The sequence below is a fragment of the Thamnophis elegans genome, chromosome 4 (assembly GCF_009769535.1).
Source record: "Thamnophis elegans isolate rThaEle1 chromosome 4, rThaEle1.pri, whole genome shotgun sequence".
In the NCBI taxonomy this organism is placed as follows: Eukaryota; Metazoa; Chordata; class Lepidosauria; order Squamata; family Colubridae; genus Thamnophis; species Thamnophis elegans.
Genome location: NC_045544.1, coordinates 29362305 through 29384747, shown reverse-complemented (window position 1 = coordinate 29384747; position 22443 = coordinate 29362305). Strand labels below are relative to the sequence as shown.

General features: G+C 42.0%; 1 protein-coding gene across 1 annotated transcript in view; it reads left to right on the top strand.

The window, feature by feature from the left end:
- Positions 1-3007: 3007 nt before the first annotated feature.
- The window catches only part of PREP (prolyl endopeptidase), a 65474-nt gene continuing 46038 nt past the window's right edge, over positions 3008-22443 (top strand). Inside the window, exons 1-6 of the mRNA XM_032216186.1 lie at positions 3008-3191; positions 15235-15309; positions 18827-18960; positions 19190-19320; positions 19615-19824; positions 20687-20808. Of these exons, the coding sequence (XP_032072077.1) occupies positions 3147-3191; positions 15235-15309; positions 18827-18960; positions 19190-19320; positions 19615-19824; positions 20687-20808 (717 nt within the window). The 5' untranslated portion in view covers positions 3008-3146. The remainder of the gene's footprint in view (positions 3192-15234; positions 15310-18826; positions 18961-19189; positions 19321-19614; positions 19825-20686; positions 20809-22443) is intronic.

Genomic DNA, 22443 nt, shown 5'->3' with positions numbered 1-22443 from the left:
CATCGCTTTGCCCATATAGAGCAGATGTAGGTAATCTGATAATGTTCTGGATTTTACTTCCATATTTTCCACTGCCATGCTGTGACTCATGCAAGCTGATGTTAAAAAAAATATTCATGGCATCATGTCAACATTCTCAGTGATAAACCTTTGGAGGTTTAATTAATTTATTAGTAGGGTTTATAGGCTGCTGCAATCATTGTGGATACAGCACATCAGATATTTATTGATAACAGTAAAATATTAGATACTACCAATTGCAAAATACCCCAGGCATCAGTCAGGTCTTCTCTAAAGTTATAAAATCATACGTGTGAGGGGCAATCTATTCTCAGGGAGGTTGAGAGGGGATCCTACAGGTCCATAAAAGAAAGGACATGCAAGTCTTCTCTTCCTGATCTTAACTGATAGACCAAAATCACTTGGAGAAGGAAGTTCTGAAGATCCCCACCTCCTAAGCAGGGCTGTTTTAACACATGGGCCTGATGGGCACTTGCCCGTAGCCTTGAGCATAGGGGCCCCATACTAATCTGTGTATTTTAACCCTTCAATGCACCTTGTATCATATAAACACAGCAACATATTTATTACATTTTACTGCATTTTTTATTAATACTAACATGCAAATATATGTTTAATTTTATCAACCATTTACATTTTTATTCCTATGAGTAGTTGTCACAGGGCCCCCAGTATACAGCTTTGCCCGTGGCCCATAATGCTGTTAAGACGGCCCTGACTAGCTTTGAAAGCCAATCAGATTCTTGAATTAAACTAGGAAACCAGTGGCCAACAAGTACAACGGTTTTAACAGTGGTAAACTGACTGATACCGATACCTGCCCAAATCCCAGCATTCTAGGCTAGGTGACGTTTATGAGTGCTCTTCATCAACAGAAAGCATAGTATTAATTAAAATGAGAGATAGGCTCACACTAATCCAAGGCGTGAGTGACATTAGGCAGTGCTTTCCAAATCCAGGAAAGGTAGCCTCTGATGCAAGATGCACCTGGGCAGAGGATTTCCTTAGCCATACCTGCAAAGGCTCAACAAGGAGGACATAAAATTTCTCAACTTTAAGATTTGTGCACTTCAATTTCATGCTGGCTGGACAATTTGGGGAACTGAAATCTTAAATTTGCTAAAATTAGAAACACTGCTCTAGTAGGATCCCTAGCGTATGAAATGATTCTTCCCGAGGAAGCAGTTCGGTCCAGAACTAAAGCTAGAATACTGTATTTTTATGCTGATGTTAAATGGGAAGGAAAAAAGAAGTGAAACTTATTCCCTAATGTGGAGTATTCCTAATCTCTTCTCCTCTCTCTGATGGGAATCAACTATTCAGGAAGCGGGAAGATCACTGAAGTGGGAATCTACCAATAACTGATCACTGCTGGCCATAGGACATTGCAACACAGAAGAGTTTACACACCATAGCTGAATGTTGAATTGCACCGGAACATCTATTATTTTCCCCTATGAGAAGTGCGGTCAAACAACCTCCCAACTGATTTACAATGCACCCTCTAAAAGGGTGACTCCTGACCACAATAAAATTTTTAATAAAAAACAAAAGAGAGTTAAAATTGCCCCCAAATTGCTATAAAATCAATATACACTATATCATACTGCATAGTTTAAAAAGTGACACTTTGTACAATTATAACATCCTGAACCAGGCCGACCTCCTGTTTAAGAAGGAATATTGAGGTTGACGTAGAATAACACCATTTGATATATTCTAGCACCAGATTAGAAACCAGGAGACTGTGAATTCCAGTTCTGCCTTGGGCATGTTGGAAGAAATGTCCTTCTGGGTTCGGCTCCAAGTGGGGATAAAGACACTGGAGACATGGAGGCTGCTTGAAAAGATGCTTTAATGGTGGACAGGACCACATGGCTTGAGTCCTGAACAGAAAAGGTGATCACATGCTTCAATGTTGGTGAAGAAGAAAAGAGCACAAGAAGGGGCTTGCTAGGTTTTTTATAATCTGTTCGGCCTCACCTGTTTCCTGTTCCTGTGTAAGAAATGTATTCTGATTGCTTGTCAGACTCCCACGGGCCAAGTTTGAGTTTCCAGATACCATGTGGTGAGTTGGGTAAAGGGCTAATACTATCATGCCTTAATCCCATCACTCTGGAGCTGAAGGAAAGAACTCTTTGTTATGTAGAATAGACTAGCTTGGGCATCTTAATGGGCCATTAAGAAAAGTGGGAGCTATTAAGAGTGAGTCTGTTTCCTGCCTAAAAACATGTTTCTCCATTTCTGATCCAAGGAAATGTAATATTCTGCCTTTTTTAATATTTCCTAGGATATTTCATTTTTCTAGGAGAGGCGTGGGTGCTAACTTCCTACAGGCATGAAAGGCGATTGAGTGACTTTGGTTCTGTCAGTCCATGAAGCTATGCCCAGTCGGTCAATTCTTGATCCAAACACTAAATCAACACTCACTTGATCCGAAGACCCAATCTGCTCTTGTGACTGAAGTGGCAAACCCCACCACCCATCACCCACCCCAACAACAACCTTGGGTTGAAGCAGCATTCCCCTGCAAGTGTGGAAACCAAGCCTGGTTTCAAGGTTAATGACAGTTTATTTTGCTAACCCAATTTTCTGGCTTCCCTAGTCACACCAAAGCTTAAACCACAAGGGCTGGTTTGTGTAACACGCTCGGCTAACTTGTGGCAAAGTACTAGGTAGGTGGATCAAGTATGATGCGAACCTAGCCTCGGTGCAAACCACGCATACGGGCGAAGCGTCACCAGGCGCAACCGCTCCAAACAGCTTTCTTCGCTTTTGGGCCGCTTGCGAGGCTCTCAATTCGCCCTTGGCTGGGCAAATCCTTCCCCAGCCGAGGCGGAGACAGAGGCCAGCCTGGTGCCGGTGGCTTGCTGTAGGGGGAGCCATGCGGCGGCTTGAGTCTCCTCGCCTCGCTTCTCTTGCCTTTTGCCGGAGGTGGAAACTCCTCGTTGGGGATGGGAGGGTCTAGCGGCTTGTGCAGTGCTTGCACGCCCGTCTCCGGCTGAAGAAGCACGGCGCTTTCCTCTGCCCTGATCTGCCTGGGTCCACCTCTTCCTTCTTCCCGCCCCTTTGCTATCCTCACAGCCGAGGCGCTTGTCGGCTTCTCCGGCTTTTCCCTCACCAGCATGCAGGTTTTCCAGTACCCCGAGGTGTTCCGCGACGAGACCTCCGTAAGTACCGGAGTCTCTGCCCGCTGCTGCCTTTCTTGCCCCGCTTCGCGTGGCTCTCCCTCTGTCTGTCTGTCTGTCTGTCTCTCTCTCTCTCTCTCTCAAGGTACGTTACCGGAGGGAATATTTTACAGGTAGTCCTCAGTTTACGACCACAAATGAGCCCAAAATATATGTTGCTAAGTGAGACATTTGCTAAGGGAATATTGCCCCATTTTACGACTTTTGTTAAGCGAATCACTTAACATTTGTAAAGCGAGTCGTTGCAGGCGTTGAATTATTAAGGCAGTTGTCAAGCGAATCTAATTTCCCCCTGCTTTGTCAGAAGGTTACAAAAGGAGATCACATGACCCTGGGACACCTCCAGCGTCATAAATGTGAGTCAGTTGTCAGACATCCGAATGCAAATCATGCGACCATGGGAATGCTGCAATGGTCATAAGTATGAAGATTGGATCATAAGTCAATTTTTTCAGGGCCGTTGTAACTTCGAATAGTCACTAAGTGAACTGTTCTAAGTCGTGGATTACCTGTAGTTCAAAACTGTCCCCCCCCCTCTGCATTTGGATAATTAGGATCTTAAAAAAACATTTGACAAACACCTGGACTAGTTGTGCACTTCAACAAGGGCCTAGATCAGTTGTGCAATCTTCTGAGGGTTTCTAACACCCTAGTTTTGAGGGAGCGGGATATCCAACTAGTGGGGTCCCTATATTCTCTGGCTACACCAATTACTGAAAGCAGAGATATTCCCACCAGCGCTTACTTTGATCTGGCTGCTCATTCATGCTACCTTGGGTGCTCTTTATTATAGGGTAAGGGTAATACGGTGCCTGACCTTGGAAGTTTAGTGTTGGCACATCTTCACCAAACCCAAGCCTTACATTAACACGAAACCTGTTGTTCAAGAAGAGAAACATTTGTCTGCCAAATCAGATAGCAACTATAACCATTGGTTTGTTCATAGCAAGTGGGTTGATTTACTTGAGGCTGTTCCTCAGGCACTTTTTCTGCAACTTATTTAATTCTCTACATCATGACATACCAAGAGAAAGTGAAGATGGATAACATTGTTTTCCAGACAAATCTACACTATCTTTTGTTTCCTCCTCACAACAAGTGTATTCAAGTTTGATCCCTATGGGCACTTCTGTGTAGATTTCATGGGTGAATTCTTAATTGGAAGCTGAAAAAAATAAATTTGAGAATGGGAGAAAATGGGCAGCGTATCGCACCTTAGCAGCTCTGCTGCTCTGCTGTCTCTATTCCTGAGTAGATTCCTAACATCTGTAATGTGTAAAAGAAATTCTGCATGAGTCCATTTACACAGACATTGAACTCCATTCTGATAAAGTAATTGAAATATCTTTGGAGGTTCCTCCTTCTGCTCTGTTGTGAAACTGTAATTTTTTTCTTCTGCTTTTTATACCCTCTGACACTGAAGTAAATCTATTCATATTTAAAAATCAATCTTACATCTTCATTTTATTAACTAATGACTGGAAAACTTCAACTATTAGTCTTAGCCCTCTCATTCATCCATCCATCCATCCATCCATCCATCCATCTATCTATCCATCCTATATGTCAGCACTTGAATTCAAATCCATATTGTTAGGAATATAATTCTAATGGTTGGGTTGGCAATATATAAATCATGTAACAATGTTGTACCTGTTGCTTTAAACATACTGTAAAATGTGATTGGTTGCTGTTTTCCTCAATCGGCCATAAGAGGGAGCCAGAATGACTGTTAGCTCTCTCTGTTTGTTAGATAGATACTGGGCTGTTCTGGAAGTGCCGTGAGCTATTGTAAGTTTTGCAACTGTTAGCAAACTGTGTGTACTGGACTGATTATATGATTACTGGACTATGTTATTTGGATTATCCCTTAACTGAAAGACATTGATGACTGACTGAATTAAAAAGAGCCGAGGTGGTGCAGTGGTTAAATGCAGCACTGCAGGCTACTTCAGCTGACTGCAGTTCTGCAGTTCTCACCGGCTCAAGGTTGACTCAGCCTTCCATCCTTCCGAGGTGGGTAAAATGAGGACCCGGATTGTTGGGGGCAATATGTAAACCGCTTAGAGAGGGCTGAAAGCCCTATGAAGCGGTATATAAGCGGTATATAAGTCTAACTGCTATTGCTATTGCTATCCGTGTATAACTTGGACTCTTTGATGGATACCTCTATTTCCATGAAAGTAAAAGCCTATTTAAACTGCAGTGTCTCTGTATGCTGGTTTGTGTGTTCTCCAACACAACTCTCACAACGCTTTGCTGAATGTAACCGCTCTCTCAAAGGGGAGCTTACCTAACACTGGTTATGGGCCCAGAGTATACCAGACATAGCTAAAGGAGAGTTGGTGTTGATACGCAATACCGCATACAGACAGCTGTTTATTTAGTGATTGCACTATCCTAGAGAAGATGGCGAGCGACCCATCAACAAGCCTGTCGATGATAACCCAGTTGGATGGAACAAATTATGTTTCCTGGTCTATGAAATGCAGTCTACTCCTGCGTAGGGAAAGTTTATGGGATGCTGTACAGAATCCACCGGATGTAACTGCTTGGAATCCAGATAACGATGATGATGCCAAGAAGATAGCAGATTTTCAGTGATGCAATGAACGGGTGTTTTATATAATACGTTTAACACTGAATGACCAACAATTAGTACACATTCGTGGAGAAAATTCTGCTGCAAGATGTTGGGAGAATTTGAAGAGAATTTATGTACGTGACACTGTAGGTGCACACATACATCTTACACGCAACCTGTTTAGGGCACGTCTTCTGAGAGGTGGAGATATGTTAGTTCATTTAACCTTCATGAAAGGGGTTTTTCAGGAGCTACATAAAAAGAATTAATCTTTTCTGAGCTACATCAAGTTTATATCATACTCTCTTCACTGGATGAGAGCTATCATAGTTCGAGCCATGGCCTGTAATGTTTGCCCCCTTCGTTGTACAAACGAGTTATGTTGTGGCCTCTAAGGAGCAGAACGTTTATGTTCAATACCAGCTGATCCTAACATCATTTGGAATTTATAGTTGGTAAACTCCGTCCCATTATCAGCAACTACTTGGCTTTCATCTTTCTCTCCGCAAACCTCAGCCAATTAAAGAAATGCTGAAATGTTTCTGTTTTGTTTTTCATTAAATAACAGAAACCATATCGGGAATAATAATTCATGATACTCAAAATATAACAGGCACCTCCCAAACTGGGCTTCTTAGGTCCTATTATATCAGCAAAAACAACCTCCAGAGGTTCCTTTGTTTTGTATTCAGACCTATGTAATATCTGCCCTATAATCAGGCCTTCCTTTAGCATTTACAAATGATTTGAAATAGCTGTTGATACCCCAATGATTTTAGAGATATGCAAGTTTGGCATCATAAAGAAAATCACTAGTTTCTTGAATGTATCCTTGTCAGCACCTCCCTTTTCCAATTTATCTAATTTAATTTGCTTATTTTCTGGGAGAAAGTTCTGACTCTTTTACATGTTTAATACCTTCTCTGGTGCCAATTGTATTTTTGAAGAGAGGGATGATTGTGATAAATGTAGAATGGGATGGCATATTAAGCCCCATGTAAGGTAAGTTTGAAGAAGTCTTTTAGAACCAGAACTTAGCTTAGCATTTACATCTGGTTTCTGGCAAAATAAACACCTTGCCCATTGTGGACAATGAGTTCATTTCATGACTGCAGATGTGCTTAGTGACCATGATGATTTGCTTAATGGTTGTTGCAAAAATGTTGTAAAAAGAGGTCAGTCACATGATGACCTGCTTAATGATCAGAATGACTTACAACCGTAAATCTGCACTTAATTACATTAGTAAGTCAAGGACTACCTGTAGTGATCATAGGTTCTCAAGATGAGAGCAGAAATCTTGATTGCCTTTTTTTGTTAATACATTAGTATTAACCTCACAAATCAATTAGTAAACAATGTTGGATCTCTGGTAATGCTTTTCTTCCTGTGTGTATGTGAGTTTGTGTCTGTGTATAAGATATACTCTGTATCTGCAATTCAGTGCTGACTAATATAAATGTATTTTCCATCGAACTACATATGCTTCCTTTCTGAATAAAATTGCTCTGAATTGAGTAGAAAGACTGCAATCTTGTGTACCTATTGCCAGGAGACAAGCAGGTTGTCTTCGATAAAGAAACAATAAGCAGAGAAAGGATAGCAATCTGAAGCATGACATCAGTGGTTCCACTGATGTCATGGAAAAGGATTCCAAGTCTTTGTAATTAGGTTTATTCTCTGGTCAAACAATTGCTTTTGCTGAGAGATCATCTTGATAAAGAGATCTGAATTCCTTTGCTGAATATGTGCTAACCCTGTTTTTCTTCTTTTGGGATTACTATGAAGGATGGCAGATTCAGTGCTTCAGAAGGATATAAGTGACTGACATAGTCTTAACTGTAAATGTAAGCCAGCTAACCTGCCAGCCGGCTATCTACCATATTAAACTAGATTTTAGAGTATCTATTTATTGAGTATCTAGGAATGCGGTGGACCAATGGCTAAGATACTGAGCTTGTTGATCAAAAGGTCGACAGTTCAGCAGTTCAAATCCCTAGCACCACATAATGGAGTGAGCTCCCATTACTTGTCCCAGCTTTTGCCAACCTAGCAGTTTGAAAGCACGTAAAAATGCAAGTGAAAAATAGGGACCACCTTTGGTGGGAACAGGTTCCATGTGCCTTCTGCGTTTAGTCATGCTGGCCACACGACCACAGAGATGTCTTCGGATGGCACTGGCTCTTTGGCTTAGAAACGGAGATGAGCACTGTCTCCTAGAGTTGGGAACGACTAGCATATATGTGCAAGGGAAACCTTTAACTTTACCTTATTTATTGAGTTCGTATGTATTCATCGTGCTATTTTCTTTTGAAAGAAATAATGTGAGGATTTAAAATTGTAAGCTCTTCAAAAAAATAATAAAGGGAGAAAAAATAAAACAAAGAAGCTAAAACTACATCATCTCCTTTAATGTTACCACTTTAGCCATTTTCTCTATGAAATACAGCCATGTGCATTAGTGTATTAGGTTCCAGTTCATAATCTTTGTTGCATCATACAACCTATCTAGTTCTTGGTGCAAATGATTTGGGGTTGCATCCAATACAGCACCATAAAATAAAAGTAAATTCATATCTCCAAGCAACATAATTCTAATGTCATTGCAAGCATTCCTTATTCATTTATACATAAATAGATCAAGCAATAAAGAGGAAATCACACACCCTTGATTTTCTTCCTGTTCAATATTGAATCATTAATTAAGGATTCTATTTTTTCTTATGCATGCTTTGCTTCAATCATATAATATTCTTGCCATTTTCAGTAACCAACAGGGATTTGTTATGTATGTATGTATGTATGTATGTATGTATGTATGTATGTATTTCAAAATGACTGAATTTATTATACATTTTTCTAAATCAGCAAATGTATAATAAACTACCATACTTTCTTACATTTGTGTGGTCCTTAGTGACTTGCTGAAGATCAAAAATCAGGTCCAGACACACTCTAACTGGCAAAAAGCTGCTGCAGCACTTGACAAATTTTGTTCGTTGTCGTATTTCATTTCCTTCTCATTCAAATTCTATCAATAATTTTCCAGATGTATATAACACCTTGTCATTTCTCTATACAATAAGGCATAGTTGATGTCTTCAGGCATATATTAAACAAGTAATACCATTACTTGCTAGATGAACCACATCTATATTTTAATATATCCATAGCTGAGTAAATATATGTTGCCATATTTCAACATTGTCATAGCTTTTATGACTTCCTTTTCATTTTTTTCTGGGTCACTTACATTGTGAACAGTTTCAAATCAATGTATTCTCCATAGTGAGGGGGGAGGAGTATCCAGAATGGGTTGACCTTATCCTCTCGTGATTGGTTTGAGTCAGATAAGCTCTTTGGGCTCCGCCCCCTGGAAGTGAGCCTGCCCAGTTTTCTGACTCAAATCGATCGTGAGAAGTTGCTCATTCGAGAGCTCCAGGAATTTACTAGGATCTAAAGGAAAATTCATTTGGACCCGTCGAGTTTTGCCTCCCTGCTTCACTCCTCCTGCAGGATTGGGACTGCCACTAGCCCCCCTGGGGCGGCAGGCTGCCCTGGACACTGAGGACATCCGAAGACTCTCAGTGAGGAGCTTGGCCGGGCAGCAGAAGGAAGGGCAAAAGCCTCTAGCAGGCAGCCCTAACCAGGAGGTCGGGCAAAAGCCTCTAGCAGGCAGCCCTAACAGCTGAGGCTTGTAAGAGCTGGAGATTTGACTCACCCCAATCAAGGGAAAGGTTGCACCTCTCCAGACCTCCAGTAATTTACAAAGGATTAAAGAAAATAAACTTGGACCCGGCGAACCCTGCCTCCCTTCATCGCACACAGCCTCCTCCTGCAACGACCGGATTGCCACAAGCCCTCTGGGGCGGCACGCTGCCCTGGCCATTGAGTGAGGTGGAGTCACTCTGTGAGGACCGTTGCCGGGCAAGCAGGAGAACCGGGCACACATGCCTCCTAGAGGCAGCCCTTGATGAGAGGCTTCTCAGGAGCAGAAGCGCTCCTCCGCTCCCCTCAGCCACGAGGGTTTTTAAAAAGGAAAACCTGTGCTGGCAGCTATCACCAGTGGACAAGGTGAGAGCCGGAAAGGCTCTAAAACAGCTGCGGGAGATGAGCGGCAGCCGCATGGCAAGCCTGCAAAGGCAAAAGCCATTTCCATGTGCTCCAGCAAAGAGGAGCCTTTTGAATTTGGAGCCGGGGGCCATCTTGAAGCCACGTGGTCCAAGATGGCGGCCCCCAGCAGCTCAGGAGGCCGGCAGGACAACAACCACCACTTGAGGAGACCTACAAAGGTGAGAGATGATCGCAGAGGCATTAGCCAAGAGCGAGGGAGGCAGCAAAGGGCCAAAAGGAGGCCTATCAAGGAGTTAAAGAGGCAGGTGGTGGATCAACCCCCCCCAAGCCTACTTCCTTGTTGAATCACAAAGGCAGCTGCCACAAGGCTTGCAGGAAGAACCACTCCCTTCCTACCTTTCTGGCTGCCAAGTAACAGGAGAAGGCTTCCTCCATAAGAACATTCTCCTTTAATTAGGAGACAGAGCGGGAGGGGCGAGAGGCTGACCGGCATCCGTAGCAAGCTGTGTTTGTCATGGCTAATTCTTGATTCCCCCTTAAGAAAACTCTCCTTTAATTAGGAGACAGAGCGGGAGGGGCAAGAGACTGATGGGCATCAGTAGCAAGTTGTGTTTGCCATGACTAATTCTTGATTCCCCCTTAAGAAAGCTCTCCTTTAATTAGGAGACAGAGCGGGAGGGGCAAGAGACTGATGGGCATCAGTAGCAAGTTGTGTTTGCCATGACTAATTCTTGATTCCCCCTTAAGAAAGCTCTCCTTTAATTAGGAGACAGAGTGGGAGGGGCAAGAGACTGATGGGCATCAGTAGCAAGCTGTGTTGTCGTGGTTAATTCTTGATTCCCCCTTAAGAAAACTCTCCTTTAATTAGGAGACAGAACGGGAGAGGCGAGAGGCTTACTGGCCCCAGTAGCAAAAACTGTGTTTTGTTTTGTTAATCCCAAGCCGGCAGCCCCCTGCAGCCTGGAAAAACGCAGGGGGGGGGGAGAATATTCAGCCCAGCTGCTAAAGTGCAGCTCCCAATGGAGCCCCCAATCAGGTTACTGAAGACCTTCCAAGGGTGGGGGTGACTAGGCAAACGGCTAATGCAATACAATACAATACTAGGCAATACAATAGCAGAATGGGAAGGAACCTGCAGGCTTTCTAGCTCAATCCCCTGCCCAGGCAGGATATCCTATACCATCTCAGACAAATGGCTTCCTATGGTTGATTAGGCTGACTCTGTAAACCACCTAGAGAGGGCTGAAAGCCCTATGAAGCGGTATATAAATCTAACTGCTATTGCTATTGTCATTGCCACCCAACAGCTTCTTAAAAACTGTTGGGGCTCTCACAATGTCTGGAGGCAGGCTGTTCCACTGATTAATTGTTCTAACTGTCATGAAATTTCTCCTCAGCTCTAAGTTGCTTCTCTCCTTGTTTAGTTTCCACCCATTGCTTCTTGTTCTGCACTCGTGCCTTAGAGGATAGTCAGGCAGCCTCTTCTCTGTGGCAACCCCAGAGATATTGGAACACTGCTATCACGTCTCCCCTAGTCCTTCCTTCCAGTAGACTAGACCTACCCAGTTCCTGCAACCGTTCTTCATAGGCTTTAGTCTCCAGTACCCTGATCCCCTGTTGCCTTCTCTGCACTCTCCTTAAGAGTCTCCACATCTCTTCTACATCATGGGGATCAAACTGAGTGCAGAATTCCAAGTGTGGCCTCCCAAGACCTTAAAAAGTGGGATTAACACTTCATGGGAGCTTGATTCTATTCCTCTGTTTATGATGCCAAAAACTGTGTTGCTCTTCTGGCAGCTGTTGCACACTGCTGACTCACATTAAAGGGGTTGTCCACTAGGACTCCCAAGATCCCCTTCACAGTTACTACTGTGGAGCAAGGTATCCTGTACCTGTGCACTTCACCTTCATTGCCTAAAGGTAGAACCTTACTTCCTTGAATCCCATTTTCCTACGTAGTGCCCAATGTTCAAGGGTATCAAGATCCTTCTGTAGCTTTAGCCTGTATTCTGAAGTGTTGGCTATTCCGGCCAGCCGGGGGTCATCTGCTAACCTGATGACCCCCCCCCATCAGCCGTTAACAAACAGGGAGCTAACAGTCATTCCGGCTCCTTCTTATGACCGCTTGAGATAACAGCAGTTCTTAAAGAAACAGTACTACTATCATGGCATATATTTTGCTATCCCAAATGTTAGCTTACACACCTAACACCCTCATTCAAATCACTGATGAAGATGTTGAAGAGTACTGGGCTCAACACTGAACCTTGGGAGACTCCCTGCACTCTTCCCTCCATGAAGAGGCAGTTCCACTGAGGAGTACAGGTGGGTGCACCAGTTACCAAGGCACCTGGGGTGACTAGGTCTAACCCACATTCTTCTACTTTATCTAATAGTAGGTTATGGTCTACCTTATCAGGACTTGCTGAAGTCCAAGTTAACTATATCAATGGCATTCCTATGGTCCACTAGGGTTGTCACCGTAATCTAATATGGCCAGTCTGGTATGATGTGTTTTTGACAAACCCATGTTGGCCTTGGGCTCTCGAGACGGTTTTTCTTCCTTTCTGAAGGGGGGGAATCACATCAGCAATTCTATAGTGGTTCTCCAGTACTCCAGGATCTCTGATAGATATAGTTTCAGTTGTTTGGAGAATTTGTCCGCCAGCTCCTTCAGACCCCTGGGTGTAACCCACCCGGTCCTGGGAATTGGACCTTGCCTAAGATAGACAGGCTACCATTTCTTCCCTATCTCATCTTGGGTTCCTAATCTGAATTTGGGATGCTGTTCTTGATAGGTTGGATTGTTTATCCCTTCGGGTAAAGACAGATGCCAAGCACGAGTTAATAGTTCGGCTTACCCCTGCTGCTTGTCACCTTCGGGCCACTTCTCCCAGCAAGGGACCAATCGTTTCCTTAATCTTTCTTGGTTTTATCAGGCGGGAAGATGCCCCCTTTTGTATTTTATTCTATTTCATTATTATTATTGTGGTTGTGGTTCTTGTTGTTATTATTATTAATTTACCTTTGTGGCAGGCCTTTATTGTGAGCCTTAGCTCCCCTCACTCCATCTTTACACACACTCTAGTGGCCGCCCATTAAACTCCGTCTGTGTTTACATTCTGAATATCTCTGCGCTAATCCTAGCCATAGAATCATAGCACCCTTATGGCCGGGGGGGGCGGGGGGGGGAAAGGGTCAGACAGGCTGGTCCCCATGCCAGAACCCACCACAAACTCAGAATGGGATGCCCGACTATGAGAGATCGCAGAAGCACCTCAGATAGCCTATGAATTTAGACAACATTCGCTGAGGGCAGAACATACAGCAGGGGTGGGTTCATCAGAGCCGGCTGGCTCAACCGGACCAAGGGGCCAACTTGGAGCGGAAGCTGCAGCCAGTTGACCGCTTGGCGGTGGAGCGGAGCATCCTGAGGAAAGACCTCTTCTCCCCCAGGGTGATAAGGACTATCCAGGCCGCCCGCAGGCCCTCCACAGAGCGCATCTATGGCTCCACGTGGCGGGCCTTTGACTCTTGGTGCAACTCCCGGGGGTTCAACCCCATCCAGGCTACGGTGCCTCAGGTTCCGGACTTCCTCCAGGCGGGCCTGGATAGAGGGGTAGCTCCTAACACAATTAGGAGACAGGTCTCAGCCATCTCATCAGTTCTCCTGTGTGGCAGAAATCAGAGCCTGACACACCACCCCATGGTCAGGCAATTCCTTAAGGGGGCCTCCAACCTCAGACCACCTACGGTACACAGGTACCCTTCCTGGGATTTACACAGGGTATTGGACGCTCTAACGGGCGCCCCATTTGAGCCATTACAAACAGTTTCCCTTAAGTTCCTGACCCTGAAGGTGGCTTTCCTGGTGGCCATCACTTCCGCCAGGCGGATATCCGAACTGCAGGCGCTGTCCACCAGGGAGGATCTCTGTGTCTTCCACCAAGATAGGGTGGTGTTACGGCGGGATCCATCCTTCATTCCCAAGGTGTGCTCCTGCTTCCATCGAGCCCAGGAACTGATTTTGCCCAACTTCTGTCCAGACCCTTCTCACCCATTGGAGAGGAAGTGGCACACTCTGGACGTTAGGAGGGCTCTGAGGATTACCTCAGGAGAACCAGGCCAAACAGGAAATCCGAAGCCCTGTTTGTCTCCTTCCAACCAGGATCCCTGGGTAATAAGGTAACTTCCACCACTATCGGCAGGTGGTTGCGAACCTGCATTGCCACTGCTTACCAATCGCAGGGGTTACAGACACCAAATCATATCACAGCCCACTCCACACGGAGTGCAGCCACATCCACGGCCTGGGCCACACAAGCATCCTGGGCCGAAATCTGCAGGGCAGCCACGTGGGCTTCCCCCTCTCCCTTTGTTAGGAACTATAAGTTGGACTCCTTTGCCTCGGCAGAGGCCTCGTTCGGCCGCAGGGTGTTGCAGGCGGTTCACAGGGCAGGACCCGTGCCTCAACAGGCCTGAGTGGGGGACATATGGCCTCAGGGATCTCCCTCCCTAGGGACGTGGTACGTCCCATTCTGGATACTCCTCCCCCTTCACTATGGAGAAAGGGCGTTGGTACTTACCTGATACGCCACTTCTCATAGTGGGGGGAGGAGTATCCAGTCCCTCCCTGACTATGCTTGTACAACTAAGTGTTATGTTCATTGTTTATATTGTTATTTAATTATTGATGTTGAAGACAATAAAAGCAAAAAAACTGAATCAAGAGTCTGGAGCGAATGATGCAACAAGTCGGAGAGAGCTCTTCGTCATAAAACTGGGCAGGCTCACTTCCAGGGGGCGGAGCCCAAAGAGCTTATCTGCCTCAAACCAATCACGAGAGGATAAGGTCAACCCATTCTGGATACTCCTCCCCCCACTATGAGAAGAGGCGTATCAGGTAAGTACCAACGCCCTATTCAAGGGTGAAATCAACTTACCTTCGCTACCGGTTCTCAAATGTGAGCACGCACAAAATTGCAAATGTCATATTTTTGCTAGCAAAATATAGTGATCTATAGTTTTGGAGAATTTTAGTACATTCTCCACCCTGTATGTCTTTTCTTCCTATCAGTGTGGAGTTGAGACAAATGGCATTATACCATAGACTTCTGTAATAGGATCACAAATGGCTACATTCAATCCTTAATATTGGACCTCAAGTTATAAATAATTGATTAAACGATTATTTGGAAGAAGCTATTGCTCTGCAATCAGACAGGTGGATAAAATTATTTACCTTCTCTATCTGCATTATCTTCTTTCCAGAAAAATAACTTTTTAAATTCCATATAACAAATTCTAATATTAGAGAACCGTAGATTATTTTTTTACCCATCTCTGTTTGTTTTTTCCCCCCTAAAGGTAGATGACTATCACGGCTGCAAGATATGTGACCCTTATAATTGGCTTGAAGATCCTGACAGTGAACAAACAAAAGTAAGCATGAACAATAACTTTGGATCTGAAATCTCTATATAAAGCTATGTGAATTTTCTATATCAAAAGCCATTTAAAAAGGTACATGAGAAGGATTTGAGGTTCGATCCTGGTATTTTTAGGCAGGACTAAGAGAAAAACTATGGAAAGTCATTGCAAATCACCATGCACAATTATGAATATAAATGGATCAGTAGTTTACTCCTTTTGATTTCAGGTATAATTTTTTTTAAAAAAAAATTGAAGGATTGCTAGTTAAATGATAAGCCCATACTTGGTTCCCATAATTATTGGACTAAGAAATTCTATACTTTCTTTATAGTTGTACAGCAATTGCTGTATTGCCTTGGGTTTATGGAATAAGAAAAGCAGTAGCATAGTAAAAGGCACTGGGCCCCAAATTCAATTCAATTCAATTCTTAATAGAGCTAGAAGGGACCATGGAGATCTTCTAGTCCAACTACCTGCTCAAGCAGGAGACCCTATACCATTTCAGACAAGTGGCTATCCAGTCTCTTAAAAATCTCCAGTGATGAAGCACCCACAACTTCTGGAGGCTGGTTAATTATTCTAACTGTTAGGAAGTTTCTTCTGAATACCAGATTGCTTCTCTCCTTGATTAAATCTCCAATTTATTATATGAAGGACTTCCCCTGTCAGGAATTGAAGGTGTACACTACTGCAGACTGATAAGGAAATGGGAAGAACAAGCTAAATAATATATTGTTTGGAGAGCTTCCTACAAAACCCAACCAATATGATCAGTGGAAGGAATGGTAGAAATAGAATCCAAAGTATATAGAAGTCACTAAATTGCCTAATGGATGGTTTTGGTTCTTTTTTCTCTCTCTGTCTAGTATTTGGTGAAATAACAAAAGAAGGAAAATTTCAATTTTACACTTGCCTTTTCTTCCCCAGTTGGCTGCTTTTCATTAAAGAAACACCAAGCAGTGCTTCTTTTCCCATATACATGTCTATTTTCACCTTTAAACTAGCATCCAGCACAAATTCATTTGTTACTAGGCCCTTTTAAAGTCAGTGAGTCTCCTCGGTAAATATTCATAGGAATCTGCTGAAAACTCAATTGAATGCAACAAAATTTACTTAGAAATCAATTAAGCTGTCCAAAAATTAATACATGGCTTTATTGTCATCATCATCTGTTTTTTTCTCTATAAAGAACACCTGGGTGAAATGATGCATGAAGCTGTATAAGCTATACATCTTTTCACAAAAGCGGTAATTAATTTTTGCATTCTGCTTTGCAATTAAAGTGGATTAAATTTATCTTCTTACACAAATATGCTTAACATAGGTCAAGTACGTTGTAGCTGTTACAGTTCAGTTTTTTTTAAGTTACAATAAAGCTACTTGAATTCATATTTGTATTATTTCCTGTTCCAGGTTAGACATAATGTATGCAGAGAGAAAAGGAGTTTTCAAGAATCTTTACATAAAATTAAACAAATACAAGCAGCAGTAGGCAGTGGGTGTGTACAAGTGCACATATTTATTTATTTATTAGACTTATATACCGCTTCATAGGGCTATCAGCCCTCTCTAAGTGGTTTTTTTAGCAAATTGAGTCAGGAACTTGCCCCCACAGTCTGGGTCCTCATTTTACCCACCTCGGAAGGATGGAAGGCTGAGTCGACCTTGAGCCGGTGAGATTTGAACCACTGAACTGCAGATCACATTCAGCTGAAGTGGCCTGCAGTACTGCACCCTAACAACTGCGCCACCTCGGCTCTTAATAACATGATACAGAGAAAGCCCCCAATACCTGGAGAGCTTACATGCAGTCCCTTTCAAGAGGCCAGAATCAAATGCAGTGGAGGAAAGTATAATCAGGTTATACTGCTAAGGTCTAAGTGCCATAGATAGATTGGCAGCTGGCCCTCAATCAGAACTGCAGAGTTTCGGGATACCAAAGGATTATAGTTTCAAGTGCATAGAATCATGATATACGTGAGGCTTGTGGTGGCTCTTAATGTACACATAATCCTTAGTTATTGTAATCAGGGCTGGATTTTCCACTGCTAAGTGATGCATTCACTATCTCTCCAACAACAAGACAGGTTTAATTAATACATACAAATAAAATGTGACATCACATAACCACCCTACTCTGCAACAGAAATTCCAGACTTTCAGTTGCTTTTGTTTAGGTGAAATAGTCACACGTTCTTAAGTGAGGATGTCACATAGACACCATTTGTGATCTCATACTGGCTTCCCATAAAGTTAATTTGTAGGAACCATCAAAGATCACAACTGTGGGATGCTGCAGTGCTGTAATTGCAAATGGGGTACTGGTGGACATTGAGGCTGATGTAAGTGTGAGGGATATAGCAATAGCACTTAGACTTACATACCACTTCACAGTGCTTTACAACCCTCCCTAAGCGGTTTACAGAGTCAGCCTGTTGCCCCCAACAATCTGGATCCTCATTTCACCAACCTCAGAAGGGTGGAAAGATGAGTTAACCTTGAGCTGGTGAGATTCGAACTGCCAAATTACAGGCAACCAGCAGTTAGCAGAAGGAGTCTGCAATACTGCTTTCTAACCACTGAGCAACCACAGCTCTTAATAAATAGCAGTATAAGTAGCTATTGCTTGTTCAGCACCATTGGACGTTCAACAGGTTGCCAAATGAGTGATTGTTAAGTGAGGACCACATCTAGAGACAACTCAGTGAAGGCTAAGAATGCTCTTGCATCTCATCGGAGCCCATGGCACATTCACACCTGGGTGGATACTCAGCTCCTGTTCTTCATCCTCTGATTGCAGGTGCGGCTGCTACTGATGGCTGCTAGTCATATCATACTCAGGTGCTTGAATGCTCATAACTTCCTTAGCTAAACCTGTCTGGCACTCCCAAAGCAGGCTCTTTGCTGTCAGAATTTTCTAAGTCAGGGCTGGCTTAATTCTTAAGTTAATAATACCACTTTACACTAGTTTGCTCATTCTGGGCGTGTTCATCAGCACACCCACAAAATATAAAGTAAATATATAAATGTAAAAATATAGTCTGTTTCAAAAAAATATGCTTGGAGTCCTTTCATTGATTCCCTTGAGAATGTTGTATGGTGTGGCACTTGAAAAAAACCAAAATGTAGAATTGTCAATGAAAAATGATGGGTTATTTTTTTTTGCCAAAGCCTATTCATCTTACAGCAAAAAAAGTGCCACCTTATTTTACATTGAAGAAAAGCATGATAGATAATGAGAAAACTAGATAGGTTGTTCCGGTGTCCAGAAAACTAGTTGACCAATTTACTTTGGATATTTTTTTTAAAAATACAATTTAGTTTGGATACTATTAGGCTTTATGCCTAGTGGATTTTTTTTGCTTTTTGATAATGTGAAATATAATCTTCCTAAAATAATGGATGAGTTGCATTTTATTTTAGTTTTGAGGTGAAAGTACACAATCAGCACATAACTTTTCTTTTGCTATTCAAATCAACATATATGTTTGTCTAATTTGGATATATTGTGTTACTTTTTCCTTAGGCATTTGTAGAAGCCCAAAATAAAATAACTGTGCCCTTCCTTGAACAATGCAGTGTCCGGGGGCTATTTAAAGAGCGAATGACTGAACTATATGACTATCCCAAGTATAGTTGCCATTTCAAGAAAGGGAAAAGGTATGTCAAGACTTTGCCCATGTCAGCAGGCAATAGATTTGATTCATAGAAGGAATTGTTGCTGGTTATGCTGAGGATTGTGGTTGATGTGTCATATGTTCACTGAGTCTCAATACAGTAATAGTTATGTCTATGGTGTGTTTGCCTTTATGATTATTTGCTGGGATAATGTTGGTATCTAGATTTGGCTTTACTTAAAATTAAGAACAGCATCACACATATCTTCTAGGTATTTTCACTTTTATAATTCTGGACTTCAAAACCAACGAGTGTTATATGTGCAAGATTCTTTGGATACTGATGGCAGAGTATTTCTTGATCCTAATAAGCTTTCAGATGATGGCACTGTGGCTTTACGAGGTCAGTATAACAGGTTTCCTCTGAGTTACAAATAAAGATTTCACAAATCACAACACATGCGTATGTGGACATTCTAAAAAAATTAATTTCTGTGCATCTAAAAAACATCCAGGTTTGAGATGTTTTATCTGCTGCTGATGTAGTGAAGAAATAGTGTGGCTTTTAACTATGATTGTTAAGAATTCTGAGACTTGTATTACCAACACATCTGCAGAGACACCAATTTCAAAAAATTGAAACAGAACAATGATCTAAAAGAAAATATCACTGATACGATTTGTAAATAACCTGCAGGTTTTGCATTCAGTGAAGATGGGGAATATTTTGCATATGGCTTGAGTTCCAGTGGATCAGACTGGGTAACGATTAAATTTATGAAGGTGGACAGTGCTGAAGAACTTCCAGATACATTGGAAATGGTAAAATTCAGTTGTATGGCTTGGACACATGATGGCAGAGGCATGTTCTACAATTCTTACCCCAAAAGCGACGGCAAAAGTGATGGTGAGTGGCACGCAATAAAGCTTAACTTATAGCATCTGGGTCCTTTATCTCAGGGGTGTCCAAACCTTAGGCCTGGACTGGTAGCAGTCTGTGGCCTGTTAGGAACCGGGCCGCACAGTTGGAGGTGAGCGGTGGGCAAACGAATGAAGCTTCATATGTACCTGCAGCCGCTTCCCAGTGCTAGCATCACTGCCTCAGCTCCACCTCAGATCACCAGGCATTAGATTCTCAGAGGAGCACAAATACTCTGTAAACTGCACATGTATGGATCTAGGTTGCACACTCGTCCTCCCTCTCACACACAGGGATCTCTGGAAAAATTGTCTTCCATGAAACCGGTTTGTGGGCCTCTGCTGTAACTAGTTCAAGACAGGTTTGTGAACTTCAAGGGTAACTCAGAGAGCCTGCTTGCTTGATGCTTCTCCCTCCCTCCCTGGGCTGCCTACCCTTCCAGTACTTTAGCTTCCTTGACTCCTATGGTTTTTCATTCTGCCTGACCATCTTTGCTAACACATCTTGGTTTCCTGAAACCACTGAGGTTTTAAGTTACAGCCAAAATGATGTTTCACTTCCCTAACAAATAAATAAGTAAGTAAAAGAAATATGGCGGCTTACTTTTAAATAAAAGAAATAATTTAGAGATATTATACTTAAGTAGTGATGTAATTATCCCTGTAGACAAGAGAAAACCTTTTGGCAAGTAGGGCTGGTATTTCCAGCAATATGGTAAATAATATGAATTACATAATTTGCTACCTTTCAAGTTGAACAACTTTTATTCTGTAGGAGTTGCAAATTCTTACCATTGATGTTTTTAAAGAAAAACTTGCATACATGTAATCAAATATGTTGTTTCCCCCAGGCACTGAAACATCAACCAATTTGCACCAGAAACTATACTATCATGTCCTGGGAACCGACCAGTCAAAAGATGTTTTATGTGCCGAATTTCCTCATGAGCCAAAATGGATGGGTGGAGTGGAGGTACGACGCAGTCTTTGAACGATTCTCTTAGAATATTGGTAGACAATAAAATAAAATAAACTGTGTTTAGACACTCAGCTGTTGTTTGTCAAATACATTAGCTCTGTTTCTTGTTTCTTTTGTATTAGTCATAGATGATAGATAGATAGATAGATAGATAGATAGATAGATAGATAGATAGATAGATAGATAGATAGATATAGAGATGTAGATGTAGATGTAGATATACTGGTCTTGTTGTATTCGGGTCCTTTCCCATGTAAGATTGAGATTGTCTTGGCAATGAAGCCCAAAACACCAGCCTGAAGATAGCGAGTGAGACCTTGCCGAAACGTTGCCAAGACAATCTCAATCTTACACGGGAAAAGACCCGAATAGAATTACCTTTTGGCTTCCTCCATATTTAATCTATATGTAAACTAATTTACAGAGTAATTGTCACCCTAGCAAAATTGTACATGTTAACCTTTTATTTTTGCTATACACGAATTGCTATACAAGAATTCTTGGTGGCCTTAACTGACTCCTCAGGTGTTTAGTGCAATACTATAGAATAAATGAGCTGTTAGTTTCAAAAGATTAAAGTGATGGCATGGCCAAAAAAAACCCTAAGGTGAATAGAATGAGAGGCACAGGATAGTAGGAGTTTTAAGTATCTTGCTGTAATATTCCAGGTTGCATGTTCATCAATAGACACATAGTTCTACACGCTCTTAGAAGTTCTTGACAGATTAAAAAATTCTTCTGAGTAATTCTGCCATGTTGAAATTTTGCTGTCAGATCTCTAGTTCAGTTATTCTGTGATTGACAAATGGACTATCCCAATTACGTGTAACTGTTAGCCTATGATCCTTGAAAATCTCTAAATTATAACCAAAATTATGTTTGTGGGTCCATGCATAGGTTTATTGCTTTCAGAGCAATTTTGTTGGCTGCGTGATGCATACTTCCAAGTATAGTTTTAATATAGTTTTAAACATTTTAAAGTCAAATGTTAAGTTATTAAATTCAGTGGGATTTGCTGTCTGAGAGAATGGGAATATCTTTAGTGTCTTCTGGTTAGGTCTTCAGCTCCCCAAAATATTATCAATTATAAAAAAAATATTGAAGACTGATGTCTCATTTTGCTAAATATATTAAATTTGATGTAATAATAGGAGTTTGCACAGCAAAGGTATATATTTATGTGAAGGAATTAATAACTTTTGATTATATAGTTGCAGGTGGTTCCTACGCTTGCAGCCTTAGCTGTTAATTAAAGGCACTTGCTTTGGCGTTCCGTCAGATTATTTGTTCTCTTCCTGACACAATTTGACTACTAATATTGGAAGAAGGGTTGCTAACGCCACATAAGATGTGTGATGTTAAGTACACTCTTAGGATTTTTGAAAACCTTTGCTTATTGTGTACCAGATGAGGATAAACATTGAAACGGATGCCCATATTAATTGAAGTAAAAAAAAATGCCCCAAGAGCTCCTATTTTATTTTGGTTAAGTTGAATAACATACTAAATGTAAAAGGGGAAATAAACAAAGCTATGGATAAATATTATGAATTTAATAAACTTTGGAAATAATTAAGAAAATGAATCACCTAAAATCCCTTGCAAAGCCAGCTTGATATAACTTTTAAT